This window comes from Sciurus carolinensis, chromosome 3 (genome assembly GCF_902686445.1).
Source record: "Sciurus carolinensis chromosome 3, mSciCar1.2, whole genome shotgun sequence".
Classification (NCBI taxonomy): Eukaryota; Metazoa; Chordata; class Mammalia; order Rodentia; family Sciuridae; genus Sciurus; species Sciurus carolinensis.
In genome coordinates this window covers 120,663,187-120,678,217 of record NC_062215.1, presented here as the reverse complement: position 1 = coordinate 120,678,217, position 15,031 = coordinate 120,663,187, and the positions used below count along the sequence as shown (strand labels likewise).

At 38.5% G+C, this 15,031-nt stretch overlaps 1 protein-coding gene and 1 non-coding gene across 4 annotated transcripts in view; both read right to left on the bottom strand.

The window, feature by feature from the left end:
* Gorasp2 (golgi reassembly stacking protein 2) overlaps positions 1 to 8,374 on the bottom strand; it is a 30,984-nt gene extending 22,610 nt beyond the window's left edge. The window contains exons 1-2 of one of the 3 annotated variants that reach the window (XM_047545150.1): positions 8,179 to 8,210; positions 3,700 to 3,829 (exon numbers count right to left, since the gene is read on the bottom strand). In XM_047545150.1, the coding sequence (XP_047401106.1) occupies positions 3,700 to 3,726 (27 nt within the window). In that variant the 5' untranslated portion in view covers positions 3,727 to 3,829; positions 8,179 to 8,210. Of the gene's footprint in view, positions 1 to 3,699; positions 3,830 to 7,427; positions 7,600 to 8,178 lie in introns of all 3 variants that reach the window. The other 2 variants (XM_047545149.1, XM_047545148.1) reach the window with 2 other exon arrangements.
* A 6,162-nt stretch (positions 8,375 to 14,536) lies between these two features.
* Trnae-uuc (transfer RNA glutamic acid (anticodon UUC)) lies at positions 14,537 to 14,609 on the bottom strand. Its single transcript has one exon. It is a non-coding gene; the product is annotated as a tRNA-Glu (tRNA).
* Between the last annotated feature and the right edge of the window lie 422 nt (positions 14,610 to 15,031).

The following is a 15,031-nucleotide window of genomic DNA, read 5'->3' as shown; positions in this document are numbered from 1 at the left end:
ATACAGAGCTGCTATTGGTAACAAAGATGGAAAACCACAAGGTTACTTTCTGAACACAGGAGGTTAAGTGGAATGCACTGTCTTCTTTTCATTACTGTACCAGACAGTCCTCATAAAATGGACATATATTCCTTTGAATGACTTTGACTTCCATCAATTCCTTTTTCTTAGTTTAATACCAACACTCTCGCTTTTGCATCATCTTTAAAAACAGTAGAGATGCTAAGACTAAAAAATAACACACTTAGGTGAATAGTTTACTCACATGTGTAAATAGTCACATTATATGTGCATGTGCTCAGGTGATTAAAAAGATGGGAGAAGATTTGCAAATGTGATGTAATAAAAATAAATCCTAAATCCTTCATAGTTATAAAAGTCATTTTGGGGAGATATGGCTAATCTACAACTGCATATGGGCAAGATTCCATTTTGAGTCTTGACACAAATGTGCAGTAAATACTTTTGCATTAGATTAGAAGAGTTCAAGCCTTACACATTAAGACATTCTTCTCAAACCTTTTTCCACAATAACTTAAAGGGTATGTTCTCCTGACACTGGCCCTATGACATCATTTCTAACATATAAAGCAATTTGAAATAAAAATTTAAGCTGGGTTGGTGGGGCACACCTATAGTCCCAGTCACCCAGGAGGTTGACGCAAGAGGATCACTTGAGCCCATGAGTTCCAACATAAGGAGAATATGCCACTAAAAACAAACAAAACAAAACAAACAAACAAACAAAAAACAAAACAAACTACTTATGGCAACTAAAAGAAAATAAACTGGTCTTCACATATACCAGCTTCCTAGAAAAGATCTGAACATTAGGAAAATAATGTTGAAGGAACTTGAAGTCTGCTCCAAAAGAAGTCACTCTCTCAACCAGTCTCTCATTTTATTTTCTTCAAATACCCATTTAGGCACCTGTTTCTTAGGGAAAGAAAACTTGCTGTGTGACCTTGGACAAATCCTATTAATTTCTCTGTGTTCCTTTTCTCTTACTGTAAAGTGAGGAGGCTGACTAGGATGGTATAAGATTGAATGATTCACCATGAAAAATGTCACTAAGCTATCTATAGATTCTACATTGAAAAAGATCAAATGTAGTAAGATCATTTAATGACAGAGACTCAGTTATTTTAATGAATGTGCACAGTAACACTGAAGTAAAGTAGTAAGGAGGACACTAGCACCCACTTATATTTTAAAAACCAGGCTTACAGTGGCACATACCTATAACCCCAGGAATTTGGGAGGCCAAGGAAGAGGATAGCAAGTTCAAAGCCAGCCTCAGCAACTTAGGCCCTAAGCAACTTAGTGAGAACCTGACTCAAAAAATAAAAAAAGGGCTGAGCATGTGGTTCAGTGGTTGAGCACTTCTGGGTTTGATCCCTCTTACCAAAAACAACAAAACAAAACCGACAATTTCCTTAAAAATGAGGATCCTTAATGTTTAACAGGCAATATATGTGTTTGTGCTTTGGTGATTTGACCCAAAACTTATCTTTTAAATAGCAGCAAAGAATATGATTAGGTATAAGAATAAAAGGTAGCTGGTGATTGATTAAATGGAAATACTACTAAAAATATGTACAACTAGTGTACTTTAATTTAACTAGCAATGCCATTGCAGTAGCGGTTCTCAATGAATGACACAATAATACAAATGCTAGTAATAAAGGTATCAGCTAACATTTATTGAATCTTCATCATATTACAGATTATATGCTAAATGTTTTACAAGGAATATTTCATTTGATCTAAAGAATACCCACTGAGGTAGACAGTACTATTTTAATAAAGAGATTTAACAGTGTTCAATTGTTTTCAAATATTTTCATATGTAATATCTAATGTGGGTTTTAGTGAAATAGGTGGAAGAGGCATTACTATTATTTCTATTTTTCAGATAAAATGACTGAAGTTCAAGATAAAAAGATAAGTTCAAACAAGTTCATGGAAAGTTGCTCAAGGAAAACACAATGAAGTGAAGAAGTGGGGACTAGAATTCAGTTCCCAAGTGCAGTCTATGGTGGTGTACTATTAAGTCCACAAGATGACATGGTCCTTATTTCTGAAAATGTGCTTGAATGATCTCTCATTCGTGATAAAAAAGGGGAGAGAGAGAGAGAGAACAAAAGCCCAGCATCATTTTTCTCATGCTATAATAAATTTATCTGTGATTCCAAGAGGGAAGGCTGCAGTCTCTAAGTAACTATTTTGATTGAGTATGTCATTTTAGAAAATGAGCCATCTTATTGGATAATCATACTTCCCCAGGCAATTTACAGTCAGATACCAAAGCATATACCAAACCTTCACAAATATTTCTTCCATTTTAGACTCTTAATAATTTATTAGTGAATCAATCAAAATAATATAATTTTTCCAGTAGAATATTAAGGGCAACAAAATAAATGTACTGATGTTAATGGTCATTCTCAGCTCAATTCTTATGAAAATTTCATAAAAAGCCCTGTTAGTGTCTGGCCCAGAAGACAGCAGAACCAGCCCTGTTCTCTACTGCTAACTGAAACCATAATTAAAGGAAAATGTCCTCAAATAAGGATCCTGAGGATGATAGCTCAGGCATTAAAACACACTTCATCATATAAAGTGAAGTGTGGGGCCGGGGTTGTGGCTCAGTGGTAGAGTGCCTGCCTAGCATGTGTGAAGCACTGGGTTCAATTCTCAGCACCACATACAAATAAATAAATAAATGTCTACTGACAACTAAAAAATATTATTTAAAAAATGAAGTGTATATAAGCAACATGACATTTATTTATTCATGGCCTATCAATATAGAGGAAAGTTTATGTTCAATGATACGATTTATTTTTTTCAATGATATAATTGCCCAAAGTGTCCAAAAGTTCACATATATTGTATTCCAAGGACTTAATAAAAATATTTTGATTCCTACATTTGAACGTAAATTTAAAGAATGTTTATGAGTTAAAGAACTTCTTGGACTTCTCTATTAATTTTGGGAAGCTGGACAACCTAAAATAACTGAAGTGTTTTCTTTTTATGTATTGTTTTCAGAAAGGATGAGAAGGGAGCTATAGTGAGATTTTTGTTTTTCAAAAGAGGGTATAAATTTAAAAAGTTTGAGAAACACTGCTTTAGAAAAAAAGAAAAATTATGCCTATCAAATATTAGGAATTAATTTTTTTCAAAGTAAGTATTAAATTAAAATTCCACTGCAGCAGGATTTCAGTAGATTAGAGAGGCACCATATAAAAAGAGCAGTTCCATTTGACAGTACATATGATTGAGGTGTTTCTTTTTATCTTTTTTGGTACTGGGGGATGAATCCAGTGAGGGGCTTTACTACAGTGTTACAACCAAGTGTAACAGGTGCCCAGGCTGGCCTTGAACTTGTGATTCTCCTGCCTCAGTCTCTCAACTAGCTGGATTTACAGGTGTGTACCACTGTACCCAGATAGGTATTGTTTTCTATAAAAATAATTCCACCTGTAGCCATTTTGTCCTCTTAAGACAGCACCTAAATGTTGTTCAGTTTGCAACATGTGACTCAGGGAATAATTGTCTGTTATTACACTGAAGACACACTGCATTTCAATGACCCTTCCTGTGAAACATCTATCACTTTGAAATCTCTCCCAGAGGAAATCATAAGGAAGAGTCCCATATCCCCACACTGTATGAATGTGGGTTCCAAAATACCTTTAGGTGTCTGGTGCAGTGGCGCATGTCTGTAATCCCAGCAGCTCAGGAGGCTGAGACAGGAGGATCACAAGTTCAAAGTGAGTCTCAGCAACGGAGAGGCGCTAAGCAACTCAGTGAGACCCTGTCTCTAAATAAAATACAAAATAGGGCTGGGAATGTGGCTCAGTGGTAGAATGCCCCCGAGTTCAACATCTGGTACCAAAAAACCCCAAAACCACCACCACAAAACCCCCCAAATACCCTTAGGTATCTTCCGTAGGTGCCTCACATGCAAAAAGGCCATAGGTTCCATCAACTCCTGGGCTTGGGGTGGGTGCTTGTTGGGCTCACTTGATAACAAATGGCAAATCTAAGCGAGAACTCTGTATTCAATAATTCAACTACAGGAGGTAACTTACAGTAACAAACAAAACCGAGAAGCCCTGACTTAACATTTTTCCTGCCTTGCATAAGGATTAGAGGACCTAAATAAAAATGGCACTCATGTTGAACGTGGAGTCTGACCCATTGAATAAGGGAAGCTGAAATATATTATTTTTTAAAGGTTTCAAAAAATGTTTTAAAAATTCCCAGTAGGAATCCACTTTTTAAAAATAACTTCCACAATTATACTTTTTATGACTATTTGAGTATTTCAAGATCATGGCAGAAATTCTAGAAAATATATTAGATTTAAAAGGAATATAAATATGTCACCATCCACCAATACTCCTTTTAACAGTCTTGTTTATTATCTTTCAGTTTTATTTTCCTGGGCAATGGAACGTACATGCACATACACAGGGTATTAATTTTAAACATTAATTTCCACTGAATGCATAGCATTGTAATCAGTGATTAGGCCCTGATTTATGTAATAATAAGTAAAGCTACTAGATGATTTAGGTTGGAAAGCTAATGTAACTTTTTACCATACTGTACTTGGACATGTCCATATCATTCAAAATCTGCGTAAAGCACAGTTAAGGTACAAAGTTAGACAAAAGGGTGGGGGGCGGGTGCTGGAGGACAGGGAAAAAAATGAAGAAAAATACTTCAACAAAATTTACCTTTAGATAGTAGTTACATGTAATTTACAGTTTTTATTGTACTTGCTGAATTTACCCAAATGTCTCTAATGACTAGAGAACCAGAAAACAATGTAGCCATTTACTAAAATGAAGAACCACATTACATAAACAAAACATTAAAATTCAATAATTTTGGGAAAGGTGTATTTTAAGTGAAAACAAAAAGTAGGATCTCAGGATGTACATATGTGTACTTATAATAGTAGAAGACTTGAAAACCAAATGTTCAACACCAGGAGGTGCTGCTTAACAAAATTATGGTAGGACAATAGAACACTATGGAGTCTGCTGAAAGCATGAGACGAATCTCTATGTTAGATCTGCCAAATTAGGTTACCAAGTGAGAAGATCAAGGTGAACATGAACAACAGTATGTCTCATGCATATGTTTCTAAATGTTACAAAAAGAAAAAAGAGGAGGGGGAAAGATTATTTTATATACATAAAACACACTGGAAAGGTCACAAAGGAAACTGAACAGTGGTTACTTCGGGCATGAAGATGAGGAGTTGGGTATATAATAGGATCACAACCACATAGAAATACACATTAATATGGAAATATAAATAAAAAAGGAAAGTATACTCTCAAGGTAATTTCTGGATTCACTTCATGATTGTTCCCTGAAAATTTATTTATATATATATATATATAAAATATGTATATTGTAGATAAGACACAATACCTACAATACCTTTATTTTTATATGGTGCTGAGAATCAAACCCAGTACCTCACACATGCTAGGCAAGTGCTCTACGGCTGAGCCACAACCCCAGCCCTCCTTAAAGATTTTTAAAGCAGAACCTAAAAGTAGATACTGAAAAACAAAGGAAAAAGGGGAAAGTTTACTCTACCAATTATAGGGACTCATGAAATAATAATAAAACAGCAGTGGATATGGGTGTCACCACAAGAATTGTATTCAAACCTGTCACAAGTTTTTATTACTAATAAGGAAATGGTCAGGGAATTGGTTATCCAAGAAAACTAACTGCTAATTAAATCAGTCTAGAACTCATTGAACATGCATGATTTTTAAACCCAAGATTGTCCTCCCATATTTACTTTGGTTTACAAGTTCAATAATCCAGCAGTGGAATGTTACCAACATATATTTAGCCAATAATAAATGTAAGGAAGACATTTTTACATGTTAAGATTTCACATAGTATTTTTTCCCCCTGAAAGCAAAGATAAGGATTCCAATTACAGAATTAGGGGCAGATGGGATTCTGACAGAAAACACTCTCCTAAACTAGAAGATCAATCATTACTTATTTTTTGTTTGTTTTGTAGTGCTGGAGACTGAACCTAGGGCCTCACACATGCTAAGCAAATGTCTCCCTAGCCTTTTTTATGTTATTTTGAGACAGGGTCTCCTGAAATTGCATAGGCTGGCCTTGACATTGAGATTCTCCTGCCTCAGGCTCCCAAACAGTTGGGATTGTAGATATGCAGCACCATCCCCAACTTTATCATTACTATTTTAAAACTTCCCTTTAATAAAACTCTAACTAAGACAGGGTCTCCATAAGTTGCTGAGGCTGGCTCTGTACTGGGGACCCTCCTGCCTCAATCTCTGGAGCTGCTGGGATTAGAGGAGTGTGCCTCTGTGCCCTGCTATCTTTCACAACATTTATGTTTCAAATGCAGACTGGTAACTAAGGTTGTCTGTAGTGTTTCTAAAAATTTGATTTGTAGGTTAATAACACACCTGCACTATTGAATATGTATGAACACAATTTACTGAGGTGCACCTATATGAAGAATGCACTTCAAACAACTGTTTTACATTGGAATATCATTAACAGAAGCCATTAAATTGGAGTCCTTTGATGTGTATGTCTTTCAGAGTATTTTCTACTCATTAACACTAATGTGTTTTACTGAGTTTCCCTGAGTATATATATTATAAAAATATAACAAATCCCCAAGGATTCATGGCCACCATCAGCTACTGTGAAAATTAGCTGGTAACTAGATTACATATCCCAGGGTAGATAACTCAATTCAGAATAGATAATGGAAAAGAAGTGCCACTGATTTTCACTTCATGGCTGGGATCTGATGGTTCATACACATTCCCTATCAGTGGGCACCAGGGGTTTGAGTTAGCAGAAGGGAACAGGAAAGTGATATAGTTTATTTATAGATTCCCTATTCTTTCTGGGGAAAAAAAATCATCTATTTCTACCAAGAGTGTGACATCAAGAGGGATTTTGTTTTAGTGAAATGAATAGGCATCTAGCCACAAAAATCCTAAAGATCAGAAAGGTGACCTATCATTGCCCCACCACTCAGAGATCTGGGCAATTTAAGAATGTTATCTCACCTATAGCACAGGACCTGGGCCAGAAAATGAAGGCAACAACAGGAAGTGCATTTCTAAATGAAAATTCTCTTGCTTGTGAGTAGCAAATACATTGGGACACTATTGCATCCCTAAATGTCACTGCAGACTGGAATCATTCTGTTCACAGTTCATTATATTGCCACTCACACAGGTGTCACCGCACACAACCATTAATGCTACTTTAAAAGTTCCAGTTCCTGGTTCCAGGAGGAAAAGGCAGCGTTTTTTGTACAACCCAGGTCGTTCACTGGTAGATGTTTCTTTGCATCCTGGGGTCGGAGGTTGCTTTCCTTTACTTACCCAGATTATTTGGAAAACATTCCTCCCCATTACTTCTTTTACCACTGTGGATCTAAACCTTACTCTCCAACATTCCCTCAGCAGCCTTAGAACAGAACTGAAGTTCCCCCTCCAGGAAATGTTGAAGGAGAGTGTTGAATGGGTCAGGAATGACACAGGAAAGAAAAAGGTCCTGTCAAAAATCAAGTAAATTTAAATCCGTCAAAACTATTTGGGAGGCATTTAATTTGCCCTCTCGTGCCTAGTTGGTCTTTCCCGACATGCAGACAGCGCAGAGGTGAATCGACACCTGCCTTCGCATTCCCAGCCTCGACTGAGGGGTTTAGGATACCTTTTCCGGGAAACCTCAAATGCTGTCTTCATCACCCCTTTTGGAGACGTTGCTCCCAAGATCTTCCAAACTTCGGAAGCTAAGAACTGGGGCCGGGGGGGGGGGGGGGGCGGGCAAAGAAGGTCGTACGCAGGAAAAGGAGCCAAGGATGTCCCTCTCCAGATCCGGCCCCTGGCCGAGTCACCCGCACCCTCCTCTGGCTCCGGCTGGTCCTCTCAGAGCCGCGGACGCCGTGCTTCAGGGAAGCTGGACGCCAGGGGCCTCCCGAATCAGCCTCGGCCCAGGCAGCACCCGCGGTAGCCGCTCCTCGGCGGGATCGGGCCTGGCTGCTCCGGGAGGGAGCCGATCGGGGCCTCCGCCTCCCCGCGGCCCGGCCCCGCCTCCAGCCCGCCGCTCCCGGGCCGCCGTCGGAGCCCTTACCCGCAGGACGTGGTAGCCTTCCGTGCCTCCGCCTGGGATCTCGACGCTTTGCGAGGAGCCCATGGCGGCGGGCGATCGGTGAGGATGAGACGGACTTCGCGCTGCTCCCCGCCCCCCGCGTACCGCCCGCTCCGCTCCTCCGCGTAGCACTTGGGACGTGGCACTCGCTGCCGCCCGAGAGCCGGGCCGCACTGCCCGCCGGGAGATTGTCGCGGAGGCAGCCGGGGCCGCTAAGACGCCGCAGACAGCGCCACCTGCCGGGAGTCACCAGAAGGGGCCTGAGATCAACCAGCAGAGAGGGAGAGCGGGGAGGAGACTATTTGTCCTCGCGAGAAAACAGTTCCTCCAGCGCGACACCTTACTATAGGGCCCTGGGTTGGACAAGATTCATCTAGGCGCTTTCTCACTTGCCCGAAAGAACAGTCGCCTGGTTGCAGCTCCCCCTGGTGGTCAGTGACAGGGTAAGGGCTACTGCAGGAAAGAAAAAGCGAATGCAAAACTCAAGGAGCTCCTTACTGTCTGGGTGCCCAGGTCTTATCTCAGATTGTACAGCTGAGTGTAATACAGAGTGACTTCTGTAGACTGACTACTAAGGCCGCTCACAGAGAGCCACTAAGGATTACCCACACAGCTGTACACAGTACACAGTTTTATAAAGGGAAACGTTCCTATTATAAATCAGCTGTCCCAAAGAGTTATGGAGTCATGGAGTACCCATCACGTTTCATTTATATATATATATATATGAATATATATATATATATATATATAGTCTGAGGCAGGAAGATCACTTAAACCCAGGAATTTTAACCCCCCCAAATATATATGTATTTTAATGTCCCCAAAATATGTATATTTTCCCCCTCCTATGAGACAAGATCAGAAGACTGTCACAATCAGGTGTTAGGAAACAGGTGCAAATGGTGGGAAAACAAGGTTAAGGGAATGAGTTCATAAAATGGGCCCACTGTGCTGACCTCCCACATGCTTTCTTTTCCAAGAAGCAATTTACCTGCAGCCCTGGTGGCTTAAGTGGACAGGATATGTCACATTCCTCAGCAAACTACCTGTTATCTGCAGAAGAAATGCAGGCCTAAAATAATGTTGATAAGAGGAACCCAAGTTACCTAAAAGGGGGAGACATTTGTGACCCTTTTCATGAACCAGATCCTGAAGCTCAGGGAGATAAGGATAATTCCTCTTAACCATAAAATCTATAAGATTTCCTTGGCTTTTCACTGCCCCATGCTGCTGAAATTCTCCATTTTATCTTCCTTAAATAGCCAAGATTGATTCACACTGTGTTGATCTATTCTGTTGCTCCTTTTGCCCCTTTATGTGCTCCCTATAATGTCATTTTCCAATGGTCAATCTGACCCTCACTAATCATGAGTCAACCAGATATTATCTATTTTCTGAAGTTTTGCAACATGAACTATATGTTATCACCCATGAAGTATTCTAGCTCCAAATGTTGGACATACTTCTATCACATCTTTACTTAGAACCTTTAATTTACAGGAAATATAGAAGCTAGAGCAACAAGTAAATGACATCCCAATGAGGAAGGGAAATACAGGAGGTGGACTTTTCTTCAGGATGATGACCAGTTCTCTTCATTAAGTCAGAATCATATGAAAGGCAGTATGCTATAGTAAAAGAGACATTAAGACATAACTAAGACATGCATTGAAGGTCTTGCATTTGGGTCTTGTTATAGCTTGAATCTTCAATGTCCCTCCAAAGGCTCATATACTAAAGACTTGGTCACCAGCCTGTAGGTATTAGGACGGATGGAACCTTTAAGAGGTGGGGCTTAGCAGGAGGAAGTTGGGTCTTGGAGGCATGACCTTGAAGTTTATATTTGGACCCCCTCCCCTTTCTTTCTGTCTTTGCTTCCCAGCTGCCAGGAGGTGAGCAGCTTTTCTCAGTCTGTTGTTCCCAGCATGATGTTCTGCCTCCATACAGGCTGAACAGCAACTGAGCAAACTGGTCATGGACTGAAACCTCTGAAACCATGAGCCAAAATAAGCCTTTCCTCTTTTAAGTTAATTTATCTCAGGTATTTTGTCACAGAAAGCAGACTAACACAGGGGTGATTTGAAGAAATTAGCATATTAGCTGTAAGGACATTTTAAAAATTTTGTCTTGAGATTGGCTCTTGCTCTGTTGCCCAGGCTCATCTTGCGTTCCTAAGTTTAAGTGATCTTCCTGCCTTAGCCTATCTAGTAGCTGGGACCAATTTGTAAAGAACATTTGGTTCAGTTGGAGAAATTTGAATATGTACTGAGTTTGAGAAGAGAAGCATCTATTCACATGAAGAAATGGAAATTATTGACTGAAAATACAAAGCTGTATACAAGACAGGAAAACATTTTCTTAAAATACATATTAATACATATGTGTGCATATGAAGAAGTGGAAGGATATGAACCAAGGGTTACAGTGGTGATCTTTGGGTGATCACAGAGATATTTTATTTTATTTTTACTGGTTTTGTATTCTATAATGCTCAAGGACTGCCTTTTAATAACAAAAGTTTATTTAAATCTTAAAAAATCATTTCTCTCTCTTTGCTACTAATGCACCATTCTCAGATTTTTAGAAAGTCTAATAAATGAATAAATAAATCTCCAGTTATTAGGCTTTCAAGGGCATGGGCTACAGTGGAGTTGACTTTGTATTCCTAACACTTACCAGTATGCCTGGCAGCTAATTCAACAAATTCATGATAAATTCAAGAGAATAAATATAGTAACTAGATTTGAAGATATATTCTTGTTCTGCTTGGTAATTAATAATACTCTTTGTGATGATTCAATAAGCTATTGCTATGTTCAGTGACCAAAATTTTTGGACCATATTTTCCCACAGATGCCTGACACTAACCACTGCTTGCAGAACCCAGGCAGTGGATCTTTGGTGGTCCATGATGAAGTAGAACCCTTCCTTAGAACTGTGCTATATGTTACAGCTGCTTGAGTGATCATTTTGCTATTCCCCCCAAAAGGCCCTTTACTTTCTTATCTTCTTAACTTTATTCACAATAATTCCCATGTCTTGGATGCTCTTTCTTACAGTTTCTACTTAGAAAAAGTCTGACTGTTCCTGAAAGTCCATCTCAAATGTAACTTATTTATCGCTGAGTTCAGAATGACTCTCTTCTCATCCTGAGTTTCTGAACTAGTTATTCCTTCATTTCTGGTAACATCACCACCATTATCATAGACCTGTCTTCCACCATCCATTCAGGGAAGAATCATGTATTTTCATATTTAGATTCCCAGTTTGTGGTTGGGAACATGGTAGTAATATTTGTTGATTTGAATTGAATGTATGTAATGAATAGCTTCCAGGGTTTTTTTTTTTTTTTTTTTTTTCTTTTCAGACTCGGTTAACAAGTTACTTCTGTTACTTGTTACAGTGACTACTCTCTGTGCCTCATCAAAATATGTGTTATTTCTTTGGTGGCAACCAGTGAAGAGTGTATTATGGGGCCCACCTGATTTGGGAATGAAAAAAATGTGATAACTACTTCCTGGTACCAATTGTCTTCATCATGCTCAGAGAGCAAAGAATAAAATTCCAAGGATATTGCCAAAGCTAGCATAAACAAATACAACATGATGAAGGGAGACACAGGAGAGATTATTGTCCATGTAAGTCTCAACTGGAGTAGGAATCTGCTGCAGGCAAGTTCACATTTTGAAACATCACAGGCAGCAGAAAAACAAAATCCAGCAAAAGCAAGTATCTACAGGTTAAAAAAAAAATCAAACCAGAAGCAATTTATTCTTCTGGAACAAGCTTTTGTGTGTTTTTTATGGGTTTCATTAATTCTGAATTCTCATAAATAAGAAGTTCATGATGAAAGGGCCATTTTTATCATGTAGGCTAGTTTAGCCTTATCTTTTTTGCCTTTAGACTAACCTGGGAAAGTTTGGCTCCTGCCGTGTTTGGATAGGAACCCAGTACTGGCTAGGTCAGGCATGGTGCTTTTCTAACCTAGTTTGACTTGCTGAGGAGTCCTGTTATGTGCCATGAAACCTCAACCATTGCTGACTGTACTAGAGAGGAACTCATGACCTATAGGCACCATCACCTACACTGAATGGTAACCCATGACGGGGCCTTTTAGGAAAAGTTCTACTCCCTAAAATGGATGATAGTGATGACCAAGCCAATCAGATTCTCTCTGTGGGGACTTGGAACTGGAAAATACAGGAGAGACTCAGTCAGTGTGCATTTATTTGCATATTAGAATGTAAACTTCAGGAGGGATGGTCTTTGCCTATGTATCTACTACTGTATACTTAGTGCTAAGGACTGGCATAGAATAGTTGCTTAGTAAGTATTTGTTGAACGAATGAATAAATGATTATGTAAGTTGTCAAGTTAATAGAAAACACCAGAGCAGTGATTTTCTAGCTTGGGTATGAATCATACACCATGGAACTTTATAAAACTATGGAAGTCCAAGTGCTATTCTACTTCAATGAGCCTGGGTCCCAGTGTCTCCATTAGTTTCCAAATGATTTCAGTGACACACATCTAATAAATCCATGCTGTTTTGTAGACAATCAGGTAATCTAAGGACACCCTTGAGCTAGGAGGGATCCTCTCAGAAATCAAATGACCACAAAGCCCAAATTATTTTTATGTTTCTTTGATGTTCCTATACTTTTATTTTTGAAAAACTATCTTGGAACAATTTTCAATTTGCAGAAAATTTGCAGATCGTCCAGAGAGTTCTCATATGCTCTTCATGCAGTTTCTCCTATTGTTAACATGTTATATCAACCATGGTATGTTTGTCAAAACCAGGAAACCAACATTTGCACATCATTAACTAAACTCTAAAATTCATTCAAATTTCACAAGTCTTTCCACTAGTGTTCTTTTTTCCATTCCAGGATTCAATCCAGGATCCTGTATCATGGTTATTTTTCATGTCTCCTTTGTCGTCTCTGGTTTTATGACAGTGGCCCCATCTTTCCCTTTTTTCATGACCTTGACAGTTTCACAGAGCACTGTTTAGGTATTTTAAAGAATACACTTCACTTTAGGTGTATCTACTGTTTTTCTCATGATTAGACTGGGGTTATGTATTTCAGGGAAGAATGCCCAGGGTGGGGGTGTTCTCATCATGTCATATCGGGAATATGTGCTGTTAAAAACATGGTTGGTTAATGGTGTTAACTTCGATCACTTGTTTAAGGTGCTATCTGCATTGATAGTAAAGTTACTATATCCCCCTTTCCCTAAGTAGGCAAATCACTATGTCTAGACAACCTATGGGGTGGTGGGAGGTGAGATGTCTGTTGGGGGGGATGGGTCTTAAGCTCCATCTCCTGGAGGGAATTATTACATAAGTAATTTGAACTTCTTCAATAAGGAATTTTGCCTCTTCTCCCTCACTTATTTACTTATTAAATCATTTATTCATATCAATTTGGGCTCATTTTTTTTGTCATGCTGGGGATTGAACCCAGAGCCTTGTGCATGCAAGGCAAGCACTCTACCAACTGAGCTCTCCCCAGCTCAGTTTTTTTGGGGGTCTCATATATATTTATTCTATACTTTTGGTTATACTGTGTTATTCATTTCTGGTAGGAATGCAAAATTGTCTTTTGTTGCTCAAATTGTGCCTGTGTCCCCTCATAAATAATTCCTTCTTCCTTTAACCCCAGAAACCACTAAATATTTTTCTATCTTTATAATTGTGCCTTTTCCAGAACTTCATATGAATTGAATCACACAATATATGGCCTTTGGGTCTGGTTTCTTTCACTTAGGAAAATGTACTTAAGATCCATGTATATTGTATGACTACTTAGCATTTTTATTACCAGATTGTACTCCATTGTATGACTGTGTCATACTTAGTGTTTCTGTTTACCTGTTGAACAGATATGACTGTTTCCAGTTTTGGGAACTTACTAGTAAAGATGCTATAAACAAGCATGTATGTTTTGTGTGGACATAACTTTTCAGTCACCTGAGTAAATACCTAGAGCAGATTTGTTGGGTTGTATGGCTAAGTTTTATGTTAAACTTTATAAGCAACTGCCAAACTATCCTTCAAAATAACTGTAAGGTTTTGCATTATCACAGCAATAAGTGAACATTCCTATTTGATGTCAGTTTTTTGGATTTTAACCTCTCTCTTAGGTGTGTAGTGATATCTAATTATGATTTTGATTTTCATTTCCCTAATGACAAATGCTCTTGAACAGCTTTTCATTATGCTTAGATGCCATCCATATATCTTCCTTGTTGAAGTGTTTGTCCAGATCTTTTGCCCATTTTGAAATTAATTATTTTTATTTTTGAATTGTTAATTTTTGTTTTTTTTTTTTGGTGGTACTGGGGATTGAACCCAGGGCCTTGGGCATGAAAGGCAAGCACTCTACCAACTGAGCTATATCCCCAGTCCTGTATTGTTGAACTTTAAGGTCCCCCCCCACTATGTTTTGGATATATGTGACTTACAAAATTTCTCCGTAGTTTTCGGCATTTTGTTGTTGTTGTTGTTGTTCTCTTAACAGTTATCAATCACAGAGCATAAGTTTTGAATTTTGATGAAGTCCAATTTATCAATTTTTTTTCATGGGGTCTCACTTTTGGTATTGCATTTAAACAATTATCACCAAACTCAAAGTCACGCATACTTTCTCCTTAATTTTCTTCTAGAAGTTCTGTAGTTTTACATTTTCAATTAGGCCTATGATCCATTTTGAATTAATTTTCGTATGAGTGGGAAATGTGTTGAGGCCCATTTCTTTTACATAGGAACTTCGAATTGTCTCACTACCATGTGTTAAAAAGACTACTCCATGAACTGCCTTAACAC